Source organism: Ursus arctos, unplaced genomic scaffold (assembly GCF_023065955.2).
Source record: "Ursus arctos isolate Adak ecotype North America unplaced genomic scaffold, UrsArc2.0 scaffold_10, whole genome shotgun sequence".
Taxonomy (NCBI): domain Eukaryota; kingdom Metazoa; phylum Chordata; class Mammalia; order Carnivora; family Ursidae; genus Ursus; species Ursus arctos.
Genome location: NW_026622764.1, coordinates 11,910,866 through 11,938,017, shown reverse-complemented (window position 1 = coordinate 11,938,017; position 27,152 = coordinate 11,910,866). Strand labels below are relative to the sequence as shown.

Sequence of the window (27,152 nt, the reverse complement as noted above, 5' to 3'; positions counted from 1 at the left end):
AATTCACATCTGGGGAGGGGCTACCACTGTCGAGGACAATGTTGTTTGTGTTTTACATGTCATCTCTACTCTAAAAGCAAGAGTAGGGGCTCTTTAAGAATGTAGGCTTTTTATTTTTTTATTTGAACTTTTCTCTCCGTTCCTTTCTAGGAAGGGTAAAGAAATCTCTGTAATATGCTGTTCTGAGCTATTTTACAATGAGTCATAGTCTTTCTTTGGTAATAGATCTACTGAGATACAAATTCACCCATTGAAAGTGTCCAATTCAGTGGAGAGAGCGGAGCCCCACGTGAAATGCGGCATCTTAATGGTTCTCCTTCCACTCGTCATTACAGGGTTCCATATTAGTGGCCAGGCAGAACACGCAGCAATATCGACTTCAGGACAAGCAATGGGCACCTTCCTAGTTTGGCTTAATGATCACTCTTTGAAACAGTGGATGTAGACACACCGGGCTTTCTGAGCAGGCCTCCTCACTGATTTTTTTTAAAGTCAAGGAAGTCTTCTCTTTTAGGTTATCCCAGTCATGCTGGTGACCCTAACGCAAGAGCGGATGGGTCAAGCTCCCCCAAAGAAGGTAAAAATGACTCCCAAGATGACTCTGCACTGTCAGGAACTGGGAAATGATGCAAAACACATTTCTGAGAATGGGTTATCGATGGCTACACAGTATCAAAGAATCTATTAAAACTCAGTCACAGCTCAATGGATAACCTCTGAATGCAGTGAGCTTCCTGGCAGAGGAGGTATTCAAGCTGAGGTTGGTCATCTGAGAGATGAGGAGGAAGAGCTCCAGCCTCATATCCCATTTATTCACGCAGCCTAAAATCCCTGAGCAGGTTCATGCTGGGACCTGTGTGATAAAGATACATAAGGGGTCCCTTCCTGTGAGGGAGACCTGGAACTCGTGTGCCGGGGCTCTTGGGGTCCTGGGCCTAGACAGGCCTAGATACGGGTCCACATGGGTTTCAGGAGTCTGTAAATCACCTGAATTTGTGTGCAAATGCACTCTGAGGAGATAGAAGCCCACAGTTTTGATCAGATTCTAAAAAGGGTCAGTGACTTGACTCTGGATATGAACTTCTGGTCTAGTAGAAAAAGGAAATGCTAACATATAAGTAGAAAAATGTCAGGGGTATTCCAAAGTAAGCATTAGATAAATGTTAAACTGAAATGGACATGTGGAGAAAGTTAATGAAGCTCCAAGGGCCCTTCATTCTAGAAGCTTCTGGATCCCTTCTGGAGAGCTCTTTATCCTGGTGTCTGGGCTAACGTCTGGACGTGATCTTCAAGGAAGAAGCGGGGAACTGTACCTGTCAGTATGGTGCGCCGTTTGCACTGCTCCTCAACCCCGCCCTGCCTCTTCCCAGTCTGAGTGAAGGGCATTTCAAACATGAAGCGGCGAATGTTATGAGATCTCTCAAACTCCGTCTTCCTTTCTTGCAATTCTTTCTCATCAAAAAATGGAATCACATGAGTCACCTGGATGTATGCATACTTGGAATCCAGATCCTTAGGGTTGACCTTTAAATGAATAAACAAAATGGGAGATTGGTGCTATTTGAAGGACTCTTTCCAAGATTCCCTAAGCTTGTCTTTCCACTTTTCATCAATAAAAGATTTGGAGGGGCGCCTGGGTGGCTCAGTCGGTGAAGCGTCTGACTCTTGACTTGGGCTCAGGTCATGATCTTAGGGTTGTGGGATCAAGCCCTCTTGCTACAACCCCTCCAACCCCTCCCCTGGTCGGCTCCACTTCACCCTACTTAGCAGGGAATCTGCTTGTCCTTCTCCCTCTGCCCCTCCCTGTTCTCACACATCCGCATGTGCTCTCTCTCACTCTCAAATAAAGAAAATCTTTTAAAATAAATAAAGATTTGGAAAAATTTAGAAAAGTTGAAACAGCACAACAAACAGCCACATACCCACCACTTAGAACAATTGCTAATGCTCTGTTTCAATACACACATGCATATACACATATGTGGATGTACACTTACATATACATTTTTTTTTAGCTGAACCATTTCAAAGTGGTATCCATCATGCCACTTCAGCCAACATCTCCTAAACATGATGACATTCCTCTCCATGACCAGAATATATTATACTTAATAAAATTAACTTAATTCCATAATATCACTCAGTGCCCCATCCATTAAAGTTTCTCAAATGTGGTTGTGTTTGAACCAGAATCTAATCAATGATCATATTTAATCGAGAATTCTCCATTTTTTTTTTTCATGACATTGAATGTTTTTAAGACATCATGCTAGGTTTTTTTGCTGAATGACTCCCTGTGTGGATTTTTCTGCTGGGTCCCCAAACTGTATTTTTACATATTTGGCTTAGAGGGAAAAAAGTGTTTATTTATTAATAATGTTTAACACCTAGAACCTCAAATTATAATTAATCTGTAGACAGATTAGATGTAAACAGATGTGGATAAATTAATTTAATACAGACACAGACTAAGCTAAGACTCAATTAACTGTAAGTTTAGCTCCTGATTAACTCAGCAGATAGATGCTTTTAAAACTGCACTGCTAACATCTGTGATGGGCCGGAACATGAAACACAGGCATTTCCCATACAAGCACAACAGCTAATTTATTAGGGACACAAATCAATTTTGCACATGTGAATCGTATTTAAAGCTTGTAGAGCAATAAAAGGGGGTTTGCAGAGAATTTGGAGACAAATCTGGAACTGGGGCCAACAAACAAATGAGGCCAAGAAGGTTTTGCTGGTCTCAAGTTATCAGGCACCACTGTCCTCTCAACAGGGATATGCGTGAAGAAAAATGAAAAATAGATATGAACGTGCCTAAAACTTTGGAATTTAAGAAAATACAAAAAGTCATGAGTTATTACTTCTATTTTAGAAACAGCCATCTGGCCAATCACTGTAACTGTACTCAAACCTATGAAATGTAACTCTCCTTAGCAGAAACAATTTAAAAGCAGTGGAAATGCACATGCTTGCCTATTTTTTCAGGGGTATTTCCCTAGTCTTTATTTCCAAAGTTGTACGTACGTATCAGCAGGAGGAGCAGAGGACTGGTGTTTGGGGGCAGAAGAATGCACGAGAGCCCTGAGAAGAGGATATAATGTTAAAGCCACAACTTGACCCAGACAAAGGTTTCGGTTTCAGAGAAAAAAAGCCAATCAGACGTGAGTAATTTGGTCTAAGAAAAAAGGAGATCTTCATAAGGTCGTGTTGAGGTTTCTGGTTAAAAACAGACCAACAATGTGTGTTTATCCCTTTTCCTTCATGGAACTGTTAAAATGCAGTACAGAATTAACTCGTGAGGACCAAGGAAAGAGGAGAGAAGACAGTAGTGGGTGAGAGCGTTTACTGAATTTCTAGAAGGCGTTTGCATGGAGGTGTGCTACCCAACTTGATAGAGACACCGTTTTCCCACACAGGTGGGACAAGGAAGAGTTCTGAGGAAAACAGTACCCAGTGATGACAGGTGTTCTAGTCTAAGTTCCCACAGAGACGGGTAATCAGTGAGTCAGAGCACCTCTCAGAAGCCTGCTGCTATAGACTGAACGTCTCAGGGTGAAATCTTAACCTCCAGTGTGACGGTACTGAGAGGTGGGAGGTGATCAGGTCATGAGAGTGAAGCCCCATGAATGGGATTCATGCCCTTATATAGGGGCCCCACAGAGTTCCCTCACCCCTTCCAACATGTGAGGAGATGGTCATCTGTGAACCAGGAAGGGGGACCTCACCAGGCACAGAATCTACTGGCACCTTATCTTGGACTTCCCAACTGCCACAACTATGAGAAATTTCTTTTGTTTATAAGCTGCCCAGTCTCTGGTATTTGTTACAAAAGCCTGAATGGACTGATGTCCACAGAGGACCAGCAATAGGATTAGGGTGACTGGGGGAAGTATAAGGTGGAAACCAGGGCGCATGGCCAAAGTCTATTTGGAGTGGCCAAACTCCAGATTCCCTTCCCTAGTCCCCGCCCCACAAGACAGAAGAGGTTGCTCCTTAGAGAAACGGTCTAGAAAAAGTCTAAGTGGGTTTACCAGTCTCAGCAGAAAGCAGGGGCGAAGGTACAGAGCTGAATACAGGGTGAGCAGGTCAAAGCTTGCAGGCCAAACATGGGACCTTCAACCCTTGCTCATGTCTTGCATCCAGAACCAGAATTACCTGCTTCCTTGTCCCCTTTCTACCACTTTGGCAGGAAACTGGAAGACTCTTCCCTGGAGAAAAAAGGGCCTCAAGAAAACAGATTTCAGAGACTAGGCATTCTAAAGCAGGGCTTAGGATGGAAAATGAACTAGGGATTCTTCAAAAGGGTGAACTTAGAAGGATGTAGAGTTTATCACTGCTGGAAATTGAGCAGGAGGACATTTTTGTTTGCCTCATATTATTTATTTATATTATTTTAATTTTATTTTTTTAAAAGATTTATTTATTCTAGAGAGAGTGTGTGCGTGCATGAGCCAGGGGGAGGGGCAGAGGGAGAAAATCTTCAAGCCAATTCCCCACTGACTGCGAAGCCCCACAAAGGGCTCGATCCCATGACCCATGATATCATGACCTGAACTGAAACCAAGAGTCATATGCCTAACTGACTGAGCTACCCAGGCACCCCAATTTTTATTATTTTTAAATTGACGTATAACTTGCTTTTGGGTGTACAACATCGTGATTCAACGTCTCTATACATTATGCTCTGCTCACCACAAATGCAGCTGCCATCTGTCACCATTCGACACTATTACCGCATCACTGACTGTATCCCTTATGCTGTGCCTCTAACTGGAAGCCCGCATCTCCTACTTACCTTCAGCCATCTTGTCCATCCCTCCACTCCCTTCCCTTCTGGCAACCATCCAGTTTGTTCCCTGTATTTATAGGTCTGATTCTGCTTTTTGTTTGTTTATTCATTTATTTGACTTTTTAGTCAGCAGGAGGACATTTTTAATGCAAAAAATGGGAGCTCTATCTCGGCCTGAATTTCAGGAAGCAAAGGGATACCCAACTTCCTGGAGATACCCTGAGGACAGTGGAACACATAAATATACAGTAGAAATGTGTAGTTTCAGAAAAGGTCTTCATAAGAGCAATACGGCAGAGGGCAGCCTCTCTAAACAGAAAGTAGATCTCATTTCTACAAACGTGCTGGCTGGTTAGTTCCTTCCTTGGTCTGTCCATCAGCCTGTCCATCTGTCCATCATCATACTGAAAATGGTATATCCTTTCAGATGTTACTTTGTAAAAGAATGTCTTTTTTTCTTTTAAAGATTTCATTTATTTATTTGTCAGAGGGAGAGAGAGAGCGAGCACAAGCAGGGGGAGTGGCAGGTAGAGGGAGAAGCGGGCTCCCTGCCGAGCAAGGAGCCCAAATGCAGTACTCGAACCCAGGACCCTAGGATCATAACCTGAGCCGAAGGCAGATGCTTAACTGACTGCGCCACCCAGGTGTCCCATAAAAGAATATCTTTTAAAAATTATGAAATCTTTACTTAATGAAGGACTTCGGAAAGCACAGAAAGGTGTCAAGAAGAAAAAAATTACACTTGCTACTCAAGGCCAATCATTCTTAATTTTTCCTGTTTTTCCCTCTATATACATTTATGAATACCTATGACCAACCATACATAATCAATCAATACAGTATTATATTGCTATAAAATATTTCCAAACATGGTCATACCTTGCCAGAATCCTGTATCATTTTGACATTTTCCGAACCAAATTTATCTGAGTAAAGTTTAAGGAGTCTCTGGGAAATTTCTGACAGAGGCGTGAGTTTGGGTTCTTTGTAAATGTACTCTTTCCCATCTTCATCTTCAAAGAATCCCTGTGACATAAAGCACAATTAGAGCTATTCCCAACTACAAGCCCCAGGTTTACCACCCAGGAAGGATTCTTGTGTTAAGGGTTAAAAAAAAAAAAAAAAAGTGGGGGAGGTGGAGAGGATGATTCTAAAATAAAATCCTACTTAAACAGGCTTTCTGAAGAGGAAGGAAAATGATAATAATGTGAAGTCGGGGTGCAAAGATAAAGGAAAACACAAAACTGCAAACTCATTCAAGAATGCCGTCATTAAGTGTTGAGTGAGATGGAGGAGCAGGGACTCAAGACTGTTCTCTCGGGATCTGATGATGGGATTCAAGCCTGTTTCACATTCCCAAGAAGCAGAGCTCACTAAGAAATGATTCAGCAGCCTGTTCAGGGCAGGCCTCGGAAATGCACACACTACCCTCTCACTGGCCTCCCCCATTTACATAGGACTTTACGGCATAAACAGAAACATTCCAGTCTGGAGCAGGTTCGGCAAAAGTTCTGAAGTTCACGTAAATTCTATTTTGCTTTACTTATGAGAAAAATATGAAAGGGTTGGAGCATAATACCAGAAAATATGTTCACTATCACTAGTTAGCATGTGGTTTAGCACCAATCATGTCTGATCACAGCAAGGTTTAGAATTGCATGGGAAGTGAAAAAGGTTGAAATTTTTAAAGTCCAGATTGGGGTTAATATTTGAAATAAATGAACAAAAAGTTTCTCATCTAAAATAAAAGAGAAAATGGTGCAAAAAACACAATATATTAAAAAAAAATGCAGGCTAACATGAGACAAATAACACCCACATCAAACTAGGAGTTTAGATGCAGTAATTTCATTACATTACTTGCTTTTTAAGCATTTACTATAATTACCTCCACATCTGTTTCACTGTCTGTAAACTGGTATTGCTATAAAGTTATAAAAGACAATAACAGGATAAATTGAAGGTTATATAATGCTCATAGAAAACCACACACCCTAAATAAATGGATTATAATTTAATACCATCTAATCATGTTAGAGACTTGGAGGTTAAACTTCCAGTTAAATTTAAATGAACCCTTTTCTACAGGGTTTCTGAACTATGACAATGGTAAATATACTTGCGGAGATATTACACTACAAAAGATAGAGATGCACAGGGAACAAAGGGAACCAGAAAGTCTTAATTTTGGTTTTAAAACATGCAGTATAGATGTGTAAGGAAACAGGTGATTTATTTCTGTAAGTGGAATAAAATGTTAAAAATTTTTTTTTTTTTTGAGTTTGTAATGACTGGACAGATATACATACAGACTGGAAAAGGAAACTTGAGAACCACATTGAGGTACCAAAGTTGGTGCTAAAAATGTCTTATGGAGGGAGAACTTACCGCTGCCTTAAGAAAGTAATAAAGAAAAGACAGGAAGAAAGAAAAAAAGCAGAAAGTTTACTGCCAAGGAAGATAAGAATCATACTAAATATGACAAATTCATCAAATTAGCATTTATAGAAAATAGAAAATTTACAAAATACAACTTTATAGAATTAAAAAAAAAAAAAAAGCAAGGACTTAGGAGGACCTACAGAACAGAGAGGAGGCTCACCTGTCCAAAGAAGGCCACTCGGAAGTATGTCCCCAGGAGCCTGCGGCCCGAGTGCATGACCTCAGTCACTTTGCTGTAGGCCCGGTGTAGTGTGTCATACAGATGGGCCAGCCTCTAAAAGCAGAACAAAACCCATTTCTTCCCATTTGCAACTAGTAGAGTCAATTTTAAAACAATTAAATGAGATCGCAGAGGTAAAAATTCCTTGGACTTGAGTAAAAGAAACAAAACGCAAAAAAAAAAAAAAAAAAAAAGAAAAGAAAAGAAAAGAAAATCAAGAACATCTTGACTGTACAATTGGTAGTGACCATTTTTCAATTATAATGTTTTCTACCCAAAGAGCCATTTTTCATATTGAGGACCCATCAAATCTCCACATAGCAGTAAGCAACTTCTATTTTCAAGTTACCATGGAATATCAGAGATGGTAAAGTCCTACGATGATGTTTTTTAGTCTTTGCTTTTCCTACTTTGTTTGATAAGCTACAAGAAGCTAGACAACCTCCCCAGCCCAGGAAAGATGGCAGGGACAATGGCTTCCCATGAGGATGGAGCAAAGAAGAGCTCTGAGACGAAGGCCCCTGGTGATTATAAAACTCTGTTCTTGGCAACCTTCCAAAAGTAGAGTGCCACAATTACCAATCCTTGTTTTTTGCAGTTTGGGGTCTGTATGGAGCTGGCGCCCGTGTGGGCCACATATAGTGGCTCTGCAGGTGGTGACCTCCAGCATCACACAGGGTCAGAGACCGCAGCCTGTTTGCTCTCTTTGCATGTAAGAAGGTTTAGATGCATGTGTCACCCCACTGTCCTCTCAAACAGGAAAAAACAAACCACTCCGATACCTCAAAATCTCTCCGTTTCTCGTAAATGGGGATGATGAGTTTATAGATGTCAGCGATTAGCTCATAGCGTTCAGCCTTCCAGAGTCCATCTGCGCACTGCTCTAGAAGCTCCATGAGCACATCCTGACCAAAAAAGAAGGCCACCGGCCAGAAAAAGAGTGTTACAGGAGACATGACATTGTATTCTCTGCAGAATGCTTAACCAGTTAAGATTTCAAATTTCAAAATACATTATTTCTAAACACTAACTTCCACGCTTGTTATAAACAGCTCACCACTATGTTCTTTTTAAATGAGCCCTTTTTCAATCATTTACAAGCAGAAATGAAGGGTCACATTGTATGACTGTGTAATAGTTATATACCATGGGAAAAAATGGACACTGGTAGCTTTACACAGGCTCTCAATTTGTGTTTAGTTCTCTTTTTATAATTATAATTTGGAATTTATTTTCCCCCTGGGGCACCTGGTGGGCATCTGACTCTTGATTTTGGCTTAGATCATGATCTCGAGATCAAGCCCTCTGTGGGGCTCTGTGCTTGGAAGGGATCCTGCTTGAGATTCTCTCTCTCCCTCTTCCCCTTCTCCCTGCTCTCTCTCTCTAAAGTAAATAAATAAATCTTTAAAAAACTTTTTTTTCCTTTCTGAGAAACAATGACAATGCTGAGACATGAAATTACTAAGTGTGACTTCAACTCAACTTAAGCACCTCAGAGCAATTTAGTGAGGGCACATGGTAGGCATGACCCCTGCCTCACCAACAACCTTTCCTCCTTTCCTTGGAAGTTTCTATCTACGGAAGTTTGGGTAGTTACCCCACCTCTACGAAAGTCCTTGGACTTTGGAGGAGCTAACACTTCCCATGATTCAGGGGTTGGGGCATGTGGCTCAGGTATAAACTAATCAGCATAAATCTATTTCCTGGCCACAGTCGTTGTTTCATCATCCGTGGACATGTAACCTAAATGGGCCAATCAGAGTGAATTTTAGGACCCTGTCCTGGAAGGCTGGGACAGAAGTGTTCTCACAGGCCCAGACATGACAGGCAACAAGAAGCCTGACTGGCGCTGACAGCCTCAGAGCCAGCCAGGGGCCGATGTGCCTTAGTAACAGAGTGGAGAACTCCCCCTCCTTCCCAAAGCAACTGTATCGTGGATAACTCTGTTAAACCTTTGCACTGATTGCTGTCAATCTTTTTGGAATTTCCTAATGGAAGCCAATCTACTCGACCTTTACTGTTTAAGCCCATTTGAGTGGAGTTTCATTAATGCCATCGAGCAAATTTTCGTGTGCTTCTTTGTCATTTCTATAGCTTTGGTGAAATGTCCATTCAAATCTTTGGCTCATTTTTCTACTGGGTTGTTTATTGCATTTTGAGAACTCTTTACATATTTTGCATAAAAGTCCTTTACCAGACACGTGGTTTGTAATTTTCTCCCAATCTGTGGTTTGTGTCTGGATTTTCTCAACAGTGTCTTTTGAAGAGCAGAAGTTTTTAATTCTGATGAAGTTTACCAAGTTTTTATTTTCTGGGTTGTGCTTTACATATTGAAAAAATCTTTAACACAAGTCCACAAAGATTTTCTCATGTTTTCTTCCAGAAGTTTTATAGTTTTATAATTAAGTCTATGATCGATGGACTAATTTCTGAATACAGTGTAAAGTATGGGTCAATTTTTTTATATGAATGTTCAATTGTTCTAACACCATTTGATGAAGACTATCCTTTCTCCACTGAACTGCCTTTGAATCCTTGTCAAAAATCAACTAAACCTATGATTAATCATAGGAGGGTCACTGAGGGGGAGTGGGGGAGATGGGGTAACTGGGTGATGGACATTGAGGGGGGCACATGATGTAATGAGCACTGGGTATTATATAAGACTGATGAATCACTGACCTCTACCTCTGAAACGAAGACACTACATGTTAATTGAATTTAAATTTTAAAAAAAGAAAAAAGAAAAAGACAAGGGAGGTGTGAAAAAATGATCTTCTCTGGGTACCAAATATACTATGTGCTCTACTAAAGCAAAGAAAATAAATTATATTATCTGAATGGGGAAAAATCAACTGAACCATAGGTGTATGGATCTATTTCTGGCTTCTCTATTTTGTCCCACTGATAGAGGTGTCTATCCTTGTGCCAATACCACCCTGTTTGGGTTACTACTCCAGCTTTAGAATATCGTTAGTTTCTCCACAATGACACTAATGATATTTTGAGCCACACCCCTCTTTGTTCTGGGGTCTGTCCTGTGCACCAAAAAATGTTTAGCAGCATCCCTGGCCTCTCCCTATTAGATGCCAATAGCGGGACCTTCTCCCTTCCCCCTTCCCCAAAATGTGACATTAAAAACCATTTCCAGATATTACCAAAATTTCCCTGGGAGATGGGGGCAAAATCATCCCCACTGAGAACCCATGCTTTATAATAACCTTAAAAGTCAGATAGTGTGACTCTTCGAACTTTTTCAAAACTGTTTTGACTAGTCTTGTTCCTTTGCTTTTCCATATACATTTTAGAATCCATTTTGTCAATGTCTACCAAAACTCCAGATGGGAGTTTAATCAGAACTGCTCTGAATCTGTAAATCAGTTTAGGGAGAATTGACAATACTGAATCTTCCACTCTATATTTAGGTCTTTGATTTTCTTCATCAGTGTTTTGCAGTTTTTAGCATAGATTCCCATACAGACGTATATCTAAGTTTTTGATATTATTATAAATAGTACTTTTTTAAAAATTTTGATGATTTTATTTCAAGGAAAGTACTTTATTGAATAAGATTTAAAGTCATCCAGCATACTTGTTTATATAAAACAAACATTAATATGGTGAAACCATGGTATAAGAATCTCTAAACGTAAAAAAGGTTGACTGACTTTGCATATTGATTTTGTATCATGTGATCCTGCTACACTCACTTAGTGTTAGTAATTTCTTTTGTAAATTCTTTGGGATTTTCTCTATCACAAACACAACTGAATCTTATATGAATATGGTCAGTTTTATTTCTTTTCTTGCCCACTGCACTGGCTAGAACCTCCAGCACAACATTGAATAGAAGTGTTGTGAAAACAGGTATTCTTGTTTTATTTCCAATTTTAGGGAAAAGCACTTAGTTTTTCACCACTAAGTATAACATTAGCTGCAGGGTTTTTGTAGATAATCTTTTTTGGGTTGAGGAAGTTCCTTTCTCTTCCCAGTTTCTATTGTTTGTTTTTAAACCATGAATGGATGTTGATTTTTTTTTTCCCCAAATGATTTTTCTGCATCTTTTGAGATGGTCATACAGTTTTCTTTATTTATTCTGTTAACAGTGAATTATATTGATTGGTTTTCTAATGCTGAACCAACAGTGCATTCCCAGGGTAAACTCCACTTGGTCATGATTTATTTTTCTTGTTTATGTTTTGCTAGATTAAATCCACTAACATATCTTTTAAGGCCAGTTGCCTTTAAACATGTTTGTATCCTCTATTATACTGTAAATGAAGGACAGGACTGTTGTTTTTCATTCCCAACCTAATGTTTCATTATAGGCCTAATGCTTACAGTTTATAGATCAAAAAAAAAAAAAAAACTTTTCTTTTCTTTTTTTTTTTTTAAGTAGGCCCCACACCCAGCATGGACCCCAATGCCGGGCTTGAACTCATGACCCTGAGATCAAGAACTGAGGTGAGATCAAGAATCAGATGCTTAAGTGACTGAGCCACCCAGGCGCCCCCAAAATAAACATTTCTAAAGCAGTTTTGAATCAATTTACCAGAAAATACTGTCTGACTTTAAAAAAATATCTTTAAAGCAAGACATTTAACTCTTATGTCATGTTTATAACACACAAATCATAAAACCATCATCAGTGTGACTAAACTCTGAGCCAATGCTTATAGAGAGGTATACCTGTTGTCTCACACTTTTATTGCCAGTCTCTTAAGTGCAAATACTAAACATTACATAGTGACTACCATTAACAGCTATAGACAAAGAAGAAATCAGAAAAGGTTCTAACACCATCTCTTCTCCTTGTGCATTTGTATTATAAAGATGTACATCTTTCTCAGTTTTGTCTCACATCTTTTCCAATGAGAGAATCTGCCCAGGCTAAGCATGACAAATATTTATGATTATTCTCACACTCCTCTAATTACAAAAAGCTAGATAAAAGCATACAAACAAAACCTGTATAATGTCAGTATCAATATACTTACCTTTCCATATTAGAACTGGGGATATACCAAAGGTCTAACCTAATTTGTTGGTTGTGAGGATCAAATAAAATTTTACCTATCAAAATGCTCTGAAAACTATAAATGCTGTGTGGTTAAATTCACAAACCAATTAAATAAATCTCTCCTATTTCAATCTTCACTACCTACTTTGTAGTGATTTTTAAAAAATGGTATCTTACTTCCACTGGGCTATGTAATATCCCACAGTGCCACACACATATTTGGTAGTTAGGAATTTCTTGGAGGAATAAATTAGGCTGCATTTTTCTTAGTACTATAACAATATTATTCATAGCTGCCCTTTGCTGTCGGGAAGTGAGTTAACAGTCCTTTTATCAAAGCCTTGCATTTCTTGCACACCTTAGGTCAAAGATGTTGCTACAGGGTAGTTTTTGAGCATCTTCCTTCTCAGTGGTGCTGAGGGACTACAGGTAGAGGTGGAAGAATTCTGGAAGGCTCAATTCCCCATCTAGGATGAGAATATTGTACACTCAAGGCATTCTTCTGATAATGGAATTCAAATGGAACTTTATCCATTTTAAAACTATCCTTAGGTTTAACTTACAGACTACTCATTTGGCCCCCTTTCTCAATACTGGGCTTTGTTCAAAGAGAAATGTAAACTTTCTGTAAAAAATTACAATTGGTTCCACTAGTATGGTATAATCCACACTATAGGTGTGAATACACAATGATGATACCCTGTTTGTGGATGGGACTAAAGAGACCTACAGATTCTTAATTCCATGTTGTAGCAGTTACAGCACAATAAGCATCTGGATTTGTTTTAATGTTATCTCACAGAAAATTGAAATTTCTTTTCAAAGAATTATAAAAGTTATAACTTGGCGTAGTCACTACCACATTGTTAAGCTGATTCTTTACTTCACTCATTCACACATTTTACCAAGCATCTACTATGTGCAAGGCACTGTGCTTGACACTGCGGTAATAAAACAAATTTATATAAATAAAATTAAGTTTCTGTAATTTATAAAAATGGTTCTATAGATTTTTCTATAAATGTGGAAGGCAGGTTTTAGATGGTTTATTAGGCTATGTCACATAAATGAAACTTGTTTTGAGGAGGAGGCCTTCAAAGACACACAGAGGTTATCCTTCAGAGCAGCTAGAACTGATGTACTAGAGACTCGTGACCACCAACTGGAAGATGGGAGGTACATGTTAAGATACCAAGGACAAGGATAACAGTGATTTCAAGTATTTGCCCAAACTGCAAGTCACAATGGTAGATGCTCTGAGTTGAGAGCAGTAGGGGTTTATTTATTTAACAGTAGTCAGTGTGTCTATGGGTGAGTACTGGGGAAGTCAATGATCAGTGAATAAAGCACTTCCTGCTCTCAAAGAGTCCAGTATGAAGACTGATCCATAAAGAGATTACAGAAAACAGTGGTAAGTGCTGATAAAGAAACATGCAGGCAATCAAGGATGCAGACAGGAACGACATCCATTTAGTGATGTGGGAAAGGAGAGACACAGAGTGTTCTAGAAAATGGTCATTAAGTCTTAAAAATGATCAGGAGTTAGTAAGATGAAGGTGAAAGGTGGCAGCAGGAAGGAAGAGAGGGGAGACATTCCAGGGAGAAGGAACAGCACGGGCAAAAGATACAGGAGGGGAGGGCAGCACGGTGGGTGGGTGAGGAATTTACAAGTAGTCTGAGGGGTTATTCAGAGTATAAAATCTGAATCAGGGAGTGGCAAGAGATGAGGCTGGGGGGCGGTGGGGTGGAAAGGATTTAAACAGACTAAATAGCTATACTCAAAGTTTTCTATGTCAAAAATAAATTAATTAAATGTAGATAATTTTGAGATATGAAAATACATATAGGCTTACATCAACCACCACAATGATGAAGTATTCTATAAGGAAGATGTTACTTGATTTTGAAATGATCTGCTGTCTATTCATGTAAGGTATCTTTATAGCAGCCTTTCAGGTATATTTTAAATGGCCCTAGATTTAGGCACTTAATAAATATATATTAAATAGAATTTATGGGCCAAATGCATCAAATTGGGAGTCTAAGATTTGAATATTATTCTTGATCTTATTCAGTCAAACCAGAAACATGTGAAAAGTTTAATAACAGTAAACCTGAACTCAAGTAGCATATCAATACGTAGGCAACTGAGCTAATTATGGAAAAATCTGTCATATTTGGTTCAGAAAGATGGATTTCAACCAGGGAAACTCCTCCAGAATGGCTGGAAAATGAGAACATTTGATAAAGCCAACAGAGCTTAGTAAATAACTGAAATAAGTATTGCAATTTGATGGCAATTGGGAATTAGGAAATAACACATCAACTTTAATGTGCTACTGGACATTATCTTTTTTTTTGATTCAGGAATCAGATCTACGGTTTATCAGTCTGATATCAGTTATTATTATAAAGAAATGATAATATATACTACAAAAAGCAATGTCTGTATAGATTTACTCAAACTAAGGGGGGCCTGGGTGGCTCAGTCAGTTAAGTGTCCGACTCTTAGTTTCGGCTCAGGTCATGATCTCACAGATAGTGGGATGGAGCCTCACGTCAGCTCTGTTCTCAGCAGGGAGTCTGCTTGAGATTCTCTCCCTCTGCCCTTCCCCCACTTTCTCTCTCTCTCTCAAATACATAAATCTTTAAAAAAAAAAAAAACACCAAACTAAAAATAGCTTGTATAAGAAAAGATAAGCCCTCTCATAAAAGTAGAGAGTATGGATTACTAAACATCGAAGTTTAATTTATAATTTAGTAAGGTAAATTATTCAGGATAATGTCAACTCTATATATATCCAGACATTTAGAGCTGGTGCATTAATAATTCTTTGAACAGAAATAACCAGTAAAAGAAAAAAAAGTACCAGTAATCACAGATAGTTCAGCATGAGAGACCATATGTCAACACAAAATTATAGAGTCATAGGAACTATGATGTCATAGTAACTAAATACTGGGGCATATATGAATGATACTCTCAGCAGAAATTCCATGTATTAATTTACTTAGAATTCCCAGCAATCACCACACTCGAAAACCAGAGCTAATCCAGACAATGGTCAGATGATGAACTTGAATGGTAGTTATATATAGAAAGCTTGATGGTTTTATCACCTTGCTTAAAATTCAAATGCCAAGATATATTATCTAAATTGCCAATAGATGCCAAGAACTATAAGTAATTACTGGTTGGAAAAAAAAACCCTCAATGGACTTTATGCATCTGGAAATCTCACATTTTATGTTATTAGACTGATTTTAAAAAGATCTCAGTGCACCAAGCTCATGAGCCATTGAGACAACTGCTTAAAATGTAATTAGTCAGTTCCATTTTTAAGCGTGCCCCAGCGATGCAACTGAGGTCACTGAGCACCTGTCTGTGGAAACAGCACACTAATGTTGTATATGGGGGGGTGTGCACAAAAACGCCTATAGGAGCCTGTGTATGTGCAGGGTACTTAAAAATTTTTTTATTTAAATGCCAATTTTTCCATCTAGCATTGATTAATTTAATCTAACCTTACTTATGAAGCTAGATGTTGGCCCTATTATCTGCTATTTAGAAATAACATAAATGGGGACGCCTGGGTGGCTCTGTTGGTTAAGCATCTGCCTTCGGCTCAGGTCATGATCCCAGGGTCCTGGAATCGAGTCCTGCAGCGGGCTCCTTGCTCAGCAGGGAGCCTGCTTCTCCCTCTGCCTGCTACTCCCCCTGCTTGTGTTCACTCTCTCCCTGACAAATAAATAAATAAAATCCTAAAATAAAAATAATGTAAATGTGTGACCGGGCTGGGGCAATGGCATACTTTATGGTGTAATTCACACGTCGTCCACCATATTATTTTTTCTCAAGATAGAGCTGAAAACCCTTTTCAGCAAAATAATCACTTGCAATGCTTAAAATACAGATTCCCAGGTACCATACTCAACCAACTGACTCTGGGGACTGGCAGAGCGGGAAGACTGGAAATCTATATCTGTAACAGGAATCTAAGTAATTTCTTTTTTTTTTTTTTTTTGCTTTTCATTTATTTTATTTTATTATGATTTTTTATTATATTATGTTAGGAATCTAAGTAATTTCTAACTAAGCATACTAAAATTTGAGGACTACTGAACCAGGTGATGCTTTCTAAGGCAGGCACATCACTTACATAAACCCAAGCTAGCACATGGCACCACAGCTAGTTTATGGAATGAATCAATATATGTAAATACAGAAATTTCCAGGTCACAAAGAACTCAGACAACTTCTAGTTCAGACTATAAGGGACTGTGGTTTTGCGTTTCTCCTCACTGGGCAGAAAGCAGCAGATGCTGTAGTGTGCTAGGGCAGAGACCTCATTGTGCTCACATTTCAATCTCCAGCACCCAGTTCAGTGCCAAGGAAACTCAGTAAATATTTGCAAAATGAAGCAGGCCAATATGTCCTGATATGAGCCAAGGGTAGATCAGTTAGAGCAGTCCCATGGGCGAAGTCATCGGTCACTACTGCAATGACCTGCATGACTACAAAAGTGCCTCCATGGATATTGATCCTGGGGTTACAAAGAAGTTTTAGCAAGTGGGCAAATAGTGAGGATGCACTGTATTTTCTACTTCCCCTTCCAGAGTGCCTCTTGGCCTGTCCTTGCTAGCTCCGTGCTTTGGGAGGTTGATGCACCATGACGGCTGGCCTGCAGGCGAGGCTCCCTGTCCTCTGGCTCCCAGCTGAGCTCAGCCAGTGCAAGGCCCAGGAGGAGCCTGGAGGGCAGGTGGAGAGTGAGGATGGGGTGGCTATGCACATGCCCCTTCCTGCCAGGGTATGGGACTGAGCTCTCCCCTACAACCTGTCAGGTGGCCCCCCTGTGGAGTTTCTCTCTCTCCCCTCCCCTTGCCCACAGGGTGAGAGGTGGTACCCCAGCTGTTGCTAACCTCAAGGGCACTGCAATATTACTTGTTGGTTTCCCTACACCCTATCCAAACTTATCAAAATAGTCCCTTTATTAACCTTTCTTCAATGTCCCGAGTGTGCTATTTCTACACGGGATCCCGAGGGAGGGATCGCAAAACTTCACGGGCTGTGTGGACTTTCGGCACCACAGGGGACTCAGAATTCTTCATTCTGTACAGGCTCCAACTTGCGTAACAGAATTGTAAACAGGAATGGGATGTTTCTTTTTATCTAATCAAAAACAGCTGGGAGGGAGTCTGCTCTTTAGATCAGAGTCAGGCAAGATGAACCGCGATCAATAAAAACCCATCTGACGTGTGCTGCTAGGAGAATTGTGTGTTCTTATGCAGTGCCATGAAAATCATGTTAGGAGAGCACAAGGCATTTAAGTACATCTAGTAACGCAGATTAAAAGGGCAATGATTTTTATTAAGCTACGTGTTACACACCTATTCCCATCAGCTTTCCCCAAAACTCCTTCTGGGAGAGAGACATTCAACTTCCTCTTTTTCTTGAAACATCCTGATAGCCAAAGCAAAAATGTAGGTGGCAAGTTCTGTTTTCCTGGCTTTTGGAACACGTTCTTTCAAATCCCAGCTAGTTTCAATCTTGACATGCAGGAGTTGCTTAGGACTTTATAACCCCACCGTGTCATATCCTAATCGTTACAGATCGTCACGTACTATGGACCTTGTTAAACATTTACCAACTTTATGCTTCAAGGACAGGGTGGAAAATCCATATTCTGGAAATCACTGATAAAATTACCCCTCTCACATGTTTAGTGATCACTCAGGCTGGGTGCCATTCACAAATTTCCTCAATAAAGCCTGAGCTTGATTTCCTAGGCTGATTCCCTAGCCTGCAGGGATTACTCCAGCCTATTACTTAATCAGATGAGCAAACCTGAGCTTCATTTTATCATCCCCGCAGGACAGGTTACGGAGAACTGTTTACTTTCAAATCTTGAGTCGTTCTTGGCACCAGCGCTTTCCTTATCAAGTTCTAAACAAAATGCTCTACTCCTGAGGTCTGTCTAGGCACCAGGTTGGACGAGGGTGGTTTCTGCAAGGAGACAATACATTCAAGCCTCTTCTCAGAGAAAAACCCAGTCACACTCACCTTGAAGGAGGAGTTCAAGGCCAAGAGTGTGCAAGGCTTATTGCCTCGGTGACAGGTTTCACACTTCAGAGCAAAAATTAAAACTTAGCATCTGCCCAGAAGTTTCAACGTAGACAGGCAGCCGAACTGTTAATGCCAAGTAATAATTAACTGGTCTTTTTCCCTCTTTGGGATTCCTAGAAAACTTTATCTATCATGGTTAAAATTATTTTGATATTTAAATGTGAAATGCACTCAATATATTATCCTTGTTTCTCATGTTTACTTTTTAATTTAGGGGGTCATTTGAGACTAGACACTTTATGACAGTGGTTTTTAAACTAGGACCACCTAAGACCACCTTCATTTACATATCATTAAAATTATAGAGAATTCCTTAAAAATTACTGAGAACTTTTATGTATATGGGTCTTATCTCTCAATATTTATAATATTAGGAATGGCAACTAGAAAATGTTAAAAGATTTATTAATTTAATTAAGATAATAATAAACCTACTACATGTTAATGAAAAAATAACATTTTTTAATGAAAAAAATAACATTTTCCCCAAAAAACCCCAAAACAATTAAGGAAAAGAGTAGCACTGTTTTATGTTTTTGCAACTCTCTTCAATGTCTGACATCATAGGAGAAGCCTGCATTCTCCAGTCCGCTTCCGCACTCCATCTATCAACATGCCGTTTTGGTGATGTACACAAAGAAAGTCCAACCTTGCACAGACATTTGGATGGAAAAGAAGGGACCTCAAAGACTTCCTGAAAGGGTCTCGGGGACCCCAAGACTTCCTGGGCCACACTTTGAACTGATTCATGGACTGGTTAATGCCATGGAAGATGTTTGTTCGTGGCCCTACTTACTGGCAAGAACATGATTCAAAGTCATAATAGTAATTATAGGACCTCCACATCATAAAAACAAGTACAACAGAGGCAGAAGATATTTACTTCTTCCTCTGTTCTTTCTCTCCATGAGAAGAAACAAACAATTTTATTTTTCTTTATTTAAAAGACAGGCAATTACATCGAAAACCGGGGATGTACTGTATGGTGACTAACATAATATAATAAAAAATCATTATAAATAAATAAATAAATAAATAGATAAATAAATAAAAAATAAATAAAAGACAGGCAAGATGGACAAGCTTCCCCTCAACTCTTCCATTCTGCTCTGAGCTGAGCATGGAAAGCCCTTCTGGCAGACAGTGATCAATGAGGAAATTCAGGAAACGCGGGCAGAACACTGGCATTTGCTCCAATTCCTAGCTTTATTTTGAAACTTTCTGGGTCCAGATAAGTGGCTGCAAGGTGATCCTGTTTTGGCAAGAAAGAGGCAGGAACTGCCACAATGATCTAACGCTGAACCTTCTGATCTCTACTGGGGGTGGGACAGGGTGTTCTTCTTCACCGATGGTGAGAAGGAACTTGCTAAGGCATGCAAGTGGAGGCAGAGAATCGGGCTGCTCTAAGCCCCTGAGCCCAGTCTGGCCTCTTATGGCTTTGCATGTCTGCGGACATGGGAGAGAAGTCAGTGTGGGAGATACCGATTTAAAAGTCTGAGTGGCCGGTTAATTCAGCTGGCTAGAGTGTGATGTTAATAAAAGTCAGATTAAAATAGCAATAAAACCCATGAGCTGGAGAAATTAATGGCTAGAAAGAATGAAAAACCTTATGGTCAAAATACTGGACCTTTTCCCACATGTGTTTGAGCTCTTAGCCTCACTTTCCTCCTAACTAGCTCCTCAAACTCTCTTTCCAGAGGACAGGAGGAATTCCTAGAAAGGGGAATGGCAGAGCTCTTGCTGTTCTGTTTCAGCCGTCTGGAGCATTAGTTTAGTCAGAGTGAAGTGGGTAGTGGCAGCTGCTGAGAGAAAACCATTGTGTGACATGCTGGCAGAGCAGAGCCGCCTCTGAGATACTCACGGACTGAAGACCCCCGCCAGCCGAGGCGCTCACCTCGTTGAAGTGGACATCCTGCATTCCGACGTCTTCCATCATGGAGGCCTCCTCGTCTATATTTGGGGTAATCACCCTGAATGCTGTGCATCCTTGTCTAAACATGCCTAGAATGGACACAGCAGGGGACAGAGCCGGTCAGTAACCCGTAAGTGGACGGACCTGGAGGGTTCTTCCTGCCCGCCATGTTTCTGTGTTGAAGGAGACAACGGACTCTGAAGTCTCTTAGGCCTCGGACCACCGTTCACAGGGAGCCACAGTGTGCTTCTCTTCATTTGCTTCCTCATACCTAGCCTTCTCCTCCCTCAATTCTTTCCTCATCCTTTTAATTTTTCACCCACCTTTATTAAATGTATGCAACCTTTAAATAAACCGTAAATAAACTGAAATAGGTACTGGATGCAAATCAGTAGTTTTAAAATAACAACAATAACTTGATTTGGTACCGTGACCCATGCTCAGATACCAACAAAAATAAAGCCAAAGCCAGTCAAAGAGAAACACGACTCAAACAGAACTGTTTCCTTCAAGTCGTCACCTCCCCCTCTGTGGCTGAGGGTAACCCAGAACTCAGATGAGAACTTGCTCTTCTCCTTCATGAAGCAGTCTACCAAGAGGTAACTCAACCACAGCCATGGGCTGAGAGGCTGTTTGAGCTGCTTCCGTATCTGCTGCCTGGGGGGTAAGGACAGGCGTCCTGTCCTCCCCACAGCCGAAGAGCAGGAGCACCGGCAGCATGAATATTTCAGGGGCCTAAGTACTCTGATTCTCTAGGGGAAATGGTATAATTTATCCCGGGATAAATAACCAGGATAAGGACAAACCCCTGGGGAGCCTGGGTAACTCAGTCGGTTAAGCGTCTGCCTTCAGCTCAGGGTCCTGGGATCAAGTCCCGCATTGGGCTCCCTGCTCAGCGGGGAGTCTGCTTCTCCCTCTCCCTCTGCCTGCTGCTCCCCCAGCTTGTGGTGTCTCTTTCTGTCAAATAAAGAAATAAAATCTTAAAAAAAAAAAAAAAAAAAGGACAAACCCCTTAAGCAATAATGGCCCATTTGGGGCCTTCACTCATCTTGGAGTGACTGGGGGAAAAGTCGTATGTCAGTTGGACAATGTCAGCTGGGCAAAAATGATCAAGCACAGAAGGACTTGAAACATCTTGCTACTCTACTCTGAGATCACTGTTCATAATAACACAAAAGAAAACTCAAAGCTTGAATTGAGACCTCCCCTATTTTGGGAAAAAGAAGAACATAGAGTATTTTGCAGGTCTTGAAAGAGCAGATTTGTGAAGGCAGAGATTCTTCTGCTACACGATGGTCAAAGTTTCTAAGCCTTGAGACAAAAGACTCCCGATGACAAGTATTAATCTAGGGGCTTGAGGATATGTTAACATACAAAAAAGCAAAATTATAGAAGCCGACCACCCAGGTTTCTGGCTAGAGAGTACATTTAAAATATACACCTCAGCTCCCATGGAGTGACTACAAGGGCGGCCCAAGTGCTTCCCCTCCTTGCACAGGAACAGACCGCCATGGAACTGGACAGGAAGAGAAGGAAGGGAAGGAGAGCCAAGTCTATCCATGCAGAGTTGCAAGGGAAAATCCCCACACCTCTAAGTGTCAGGTGGATGGGGCAGTGGGGGCCCTGGGGGCTGGGCCCACCCTCAGGCTCACCTCCCCGGCGCCTCCTCTGGCAGGTGCTGTGGCTGGAGGGGAAGAGGGGCGGCTCCGGACGGAGGACTATGTCTGCTTCTAAACACGAGGAAATGTATTACCTGACAAAAGGTCTCAACAGGAAATCATGCTAGTAGCAAGAGAATACGGAAACCCTCTTTAATGTCTTTTTCTTTTGGGCTCTGATGTATGACAAGTCTAGATTCCCTTCGATTCCATCCCAAACAGCCAGCTATACCAGAAACCCAGAAATGCCCTGGCCCTGGCATCTAACTTTATACCATTGCTCATTCTGTAAACGTACTTCCTGTAAGCCAGATCTTGTACCACTTGTGCTCCAGGACACGGGCTAGAAAAGCACAAGCTTTTCTAAAAACCTCGGTGCTCTTGATTTTGAAATGGAAATGAGCAACTGGTGTTTAACCAAAAGAACCCATTGAAGAATTCATGGCCTGCTCAATTGGGAACAAACATACAATGCACAAAAGACCAGCACTCCCACACGCCTGTCCTCTCCTTCCCTGGGGAGGTAAGGTTTCTGGCCAGCGAGGCTGCCTAGCCACATAATAAAGCCAACTGAGCTGTGGGTCTAAAAAAACATTGTCTGATAATCTCCCATTAAAACTGTCATTTGATTGATAAAACCGTTCCAGTGGGAACTATCTTAGGGGAAAATAAATCTTCTCTCAGCTCAACATTGGCCAGTTAAAGACACACAGATGCAAAGCTCATTAACTGGTTTTTGCAAGATAGAGCCATTAGCTAAAGGTTACACAGTAACATGCTGTCTAGTTTTGTTTTTGAAATTGGCACCTCTGCTGTGCCTACCAAGCCAAGCCAGTGTCTTACCAGTGAATAAAACAATGAACACAGTACACACACACACACACACACACACACACACACACAAATCCAACCCCCCCTCTCCAAATCTTTCTGAATGGCTCTCACTTGTCTTTGCTGCTTTGTACAGTTTTATATTCATTTCACAGAACACAGGAATCATTCCTTACCTTTCCGTGTGAGATATTCTGCCACCAGGGCTGTGACATGGACGTAACACATTGCTGCCTACAATAAAAGACATGTGCTTCAGAATCACCATGTATACAGCGTGTCAGAACGCTCCCAGACAGAAATCGACTGACTGCAGGCACTTATATTGATCTCAAGGAAGCTAGGGTTCCTAATAGCTGACATCTTACCTTTTGAAAAAACTGGAACAATTCACATAAACTGAAATTTTGAAATAAATTGCAAATTGAGACAAATGGTAGTAAGTTTGCTAAGGCTCATTTCTGCTTAGAATTACTAAGTTTTAATATAAAAGATAAAAAAGCACTTTTTTCCTTACTATTTCAAAGATTTCTGCATCATTTCTCTTAAGGTAATAAGATGACCATTTGAAGAAAAGTCATGTGTCTTTCTAGATTCTGAGAGAATTGCTCAAATTTCAGCAGCTAATAGTTTTCTCTCAACTTAAAAAAAAAAAAGATATAGCAACTGTTTCCCAATAGAATTCTAAACCAAAATTATAACTTAATGCTAATTAGGTAACATTCTAAACACTTTAAGATGAAAGAAAAAACTTTTTTTTTTTTACGAAGTTGCCACAGTGTTATAAAACATCAAAAATAGCTGTTGGAAATGAACCCGATTCTGATGCCTGAGCCCCTGGTTCTTGTCAGAATGACCGAAAAATTACTACTAGTAGTAATACGTAATTCACTTTTATGATGCTAGTATGTAGTTCAGATTAAATTTATGGTCAAACAGAATGGACTTCTTGAATAATCAATATGTAAAAAAATTACATAAAATTTTCAGATGTAGAACATAATTGTATTAATTTAGGCAATTACAGAAGTTTACAAGTAAAATCACGCTTCTTTGGTAATACTGTTGATCATACCTAAATGCTTTTTAGGCCCAAATCATAAATGCAGTTTTCAGAGAAACACAGAAGCTGCCACACAGCCCGCTGCTTTCCTTAATGTCTCCCTCTTACAGATGATGTCACGAGGCACAGAGGGGTGAAAAGTGGGTTCAATGTCACAGGCTGCGTAAGTGTTGGATGTGAGATTCGGTCTGTCTCCAAGGCCCACACACCCAACTCCCTGCCACCACCCCTTCTACTTATGGAAACATGCTCTGTACATGGGCAGCGCTCTGACCACAACCACAGATGACAATGGACTACTTCCAAAAGGAAAAAGCAGTGTCCTATCATTACTTTAATAACAGGCACGTTAAATTTCATCATAAAAGAGCTGAAGTTTAGAACCAGAGAGGAGTTTTGATGCAGAAACTGAGCGCACTTGAATTAGCAGGTGTTTACATGACTGTGGATGCTAAGAGCTTTCAAACAATGCTGTCCTGTGACAGAAACCTTCCCTCACAGTGTTGTAAACCATCCAGACGCTTAGAAGACATGAAGTGACCCCGAGCCTAAAACTGTTAAGTATCACTTCTTTTGATTATTGGGAAATTTTTCTTAAAATTGGCTTCTTTTAGTGAATGAGACATAATTAGTCTTCCCAAAAACCCAGCTCGAGAGGCTGCAAGACTACCTCAGACAGATCCCCATTCTTGACATGGATCCTGGCCATGCTGTCCAGCCATGTCTTCCTGAGCTCAGGAGTGCTGGCATAGGACTTGGCCAGACTGTACTGGAGGTCCACCAGCATCTCCGGGTCATTCTCATGCTCCTTCATCTGGGCGGTGGCCATCAGGACTGTTCGTATCCTTTTGGTCAAGTCCTTCACGTCCGAGGAGAAGGTAGTGTGCTAAAACAAGGGTGGAAGAAGGACACGTGGCGTTCAGCTGTGTTCTGCCTGTCTGCATACATACTAGATGATGAGGCAGTCTTGGGGGCCACCCACCTTGATGAGCCTGTCACTGTTGGCACAGTTGTTGATGATGGACAGGGACTGCTGGAATCTGGTTCCCCCGATCCCAACAACATCTGCTATCAGCTGGCTGACGGAAATAATGACCTTAGGGACACACAAATGTGAACAAATCATTTCACCTTCAGATGACTCCCCAGACTTGGCTCCTACCTTCAGTTAGGATGTGCATGAGGACAGGGCAAAGTTTTGAGCCCAGATCATTCCAGAGCAGGAAACAATGTCTCAGTCATTTTTCTCCCCTTCCAAGAATCATTTCAGGAGGTGATTTTGCTATCCTTAAGTATTTTGTTTGCATAGCAACATGCTCCTCAGGAGAGTGTAGAGACATGAGAATCAGATAAGCCCGTTTCACTTGAATAGTCACTTACTTTCTCTAATAAACAGGGAGACCTTATCACTTACCTCCTTGGTTACTGGCTTGAATGTATACGCACTAAATATTCAATAAGTGGACTTGTCCCTTGCATTTTATATTAAAACATATACATATTAACTATGCAATGGGGGGGGGGATCTGTCTTTATTGTGAAGTGCTCTGCGTTTACCCAGTCACTTAAGCTAAGACGTGGATTCTATCTTTATTCCCTCCTTTTCCTCTACCATCCCCAGGTACCATCAATCACTAAGTACTGTCAACTCATTATCCCCTTCTTCTAACCTTACCATACCAGGTCCAAGACACCATCCTCTCTGGCCTGGATTTGACCATGGTTTCCCCAAAGTCTCTCCAGCTAAGGTCTTGACTCTCCTGATTCCTTCTCAGCACTAGTCCAGGCAATCCCTCCAAATACGCAATGATGTCTTCTCAACTTGTTCCCACCCATACTCTTTACTTCACTGTAAGGACTTTCTCCAGTTCCCTGGACAGGCCCTTCCCCTTATGTATTCATCACCTGGAATATGCTCACCCTCTACATCTGCTAGCCCCTATTCATTTCCCACAATTTCTAGAAGTCTCCCTGCCCCAGCCAGATGCCCCTCCCCTCCCTGGTGCACTTAAGTTCCTCTATTACAGCACTAGGGACGGTGTACTAAGAAAAGCTTTGGGGTTTGTCTGTTTTCCAGTGAACTATACATTCTATGAGGGTCAGGAGAGGGTTCTATTTTGTTCATGGTTATATCCGTGAATCCTAGCACATAGTTTGCAACAATATTGCAACAATTTTTTAAAAAGAGAAATAAATACAGAGATGGAGAAGGCACTCCTACATGAGTTTACAGAAAAAGGGAGTCTACAAAAATACATAAGAACTTTACATTTCTTGCATGGTTCCCAGAGCAGAGCATTTGGGACATTTTAACTCTGGAGAGATGGCAGGTGTGTCAATAGATGGAAGACAGAAAAGAATTGCTTTAGGGGCCTCTGGATGGCTCGGTCGGTTAAGAGTCTGCCTTCGGCTCAGGTCATGATCTCGGGGTCCTGGATCAGGCCCCACGTTGGGCTCTGTGCTCAGCAGGGAGTCTGCTTTGCCCTCTTATTCTCCCTCTGTGCTCTCTTTCGCCCAAATAAACAGAATCTTAAAAAAAAAAAAAAAAAAAGAACCACTTTGGACTCTGTGTTTTACCTAAGATGTTTGCTATTGGGCACCCTCACGCAGATTCTAATAGGTGGTGATTCAATGGAATTTCAGTCCGTCCAATATTGAGTCAATATTTAAACGCCAGTTTACCAACAGAAATGCACTCTGGGCCCAAATCTTACAATGTGGAGAATGAAATAAACCAAACCAGTAAATGTGACTTTCCAATTCTCCATCTCAAGCCCTACTTACGCTGATGTAAACCGGTGAATGCGACGAAGGCTTCCTGCTAACACAGAATCCCACAGAACACACCTGTGCTGGAGAGTGACCCTCCACCCACCTGCAAATGTGTGCGGACGAAGGACTTCTTTCCAGTGTAGTCGAAGTTGTTCCTCATGAGGAAGTACAGCAGCTGGGAGGCCTCGGTTCTGATGGAGCTGAGCTTCGAGTTGCAGCACTTGAGGATCTCATAGCACAGAGCAGCACACATGTCAGCCCTCCCTTCGTAGAACGTCGAGGGGAACTAGGTGAACACCAGAGAGCAAGGGC

General features: G+C 40.9%; 1 protein-coding gene across 23 annotated transcripts in view; it reads right to left on the bottom strand.

The window, feature by feature from the left end:
• Positions 1 to 27,152, bottom strand: part of DOCK9 (dedicator of cytokinesis 9) — a 278,727-nt gene that overhangs the window by 10,899 nt on the left and 240,676 nt on the right. For 6 of the 23 annotated variants that reach the window (XM_026493511.4, XM_048215678.2, XM_057307453.1 and 3 more), the window contains exons 41-50: positions 26,944 to 27,126; positions 25,051 to 25,164; positions 24,739 to 24,954; positions 23,182 to 23,239; positions 22,169 to 22,246; positions 20,466 to 20,605; positions 8,243 to 8,365; positions 7,401 to 7,514; positions 5,678 to 5,824; positions 1,314 to 1,524 (exon numbers count right to left, since the gene is read on the bottom strand). In XM_026493511.4, coding sequence (XP_026349296.3) covers positions 1,314 to 1,524; positions 5,678 to 5,824; positions 7,401 to 7,514; positions 8,243 to 8,365; positions 20,466 to 20,605; positions 22,169 to 22,246; positions 23,182 to 23,239; positions 24,739 to 24,954; positions 25,051 to 25,164; positions 26,944 to 27,126 — 1,384 coding nt within the window. The remainder of the gene's footprint in view (positions 1 to 1,313; positions 1,525 to 5,677; positions 5,825 to 7,400; positions 7,515 to 8,242; positions 8,366 to 20,465; positions 20,606 to 22,168; positions 22,247 to 23,181; positions 23,240 to 24,738; positions 24,955 to 25,050; positions 25,165 to 26,943; positions 27,127 to 27,152) is intronic. The other 17 variants (XM_026493513.4, XM_026493517.4, XM_048215683.2 and 14 more) reach the window with 3 other exon arrangements.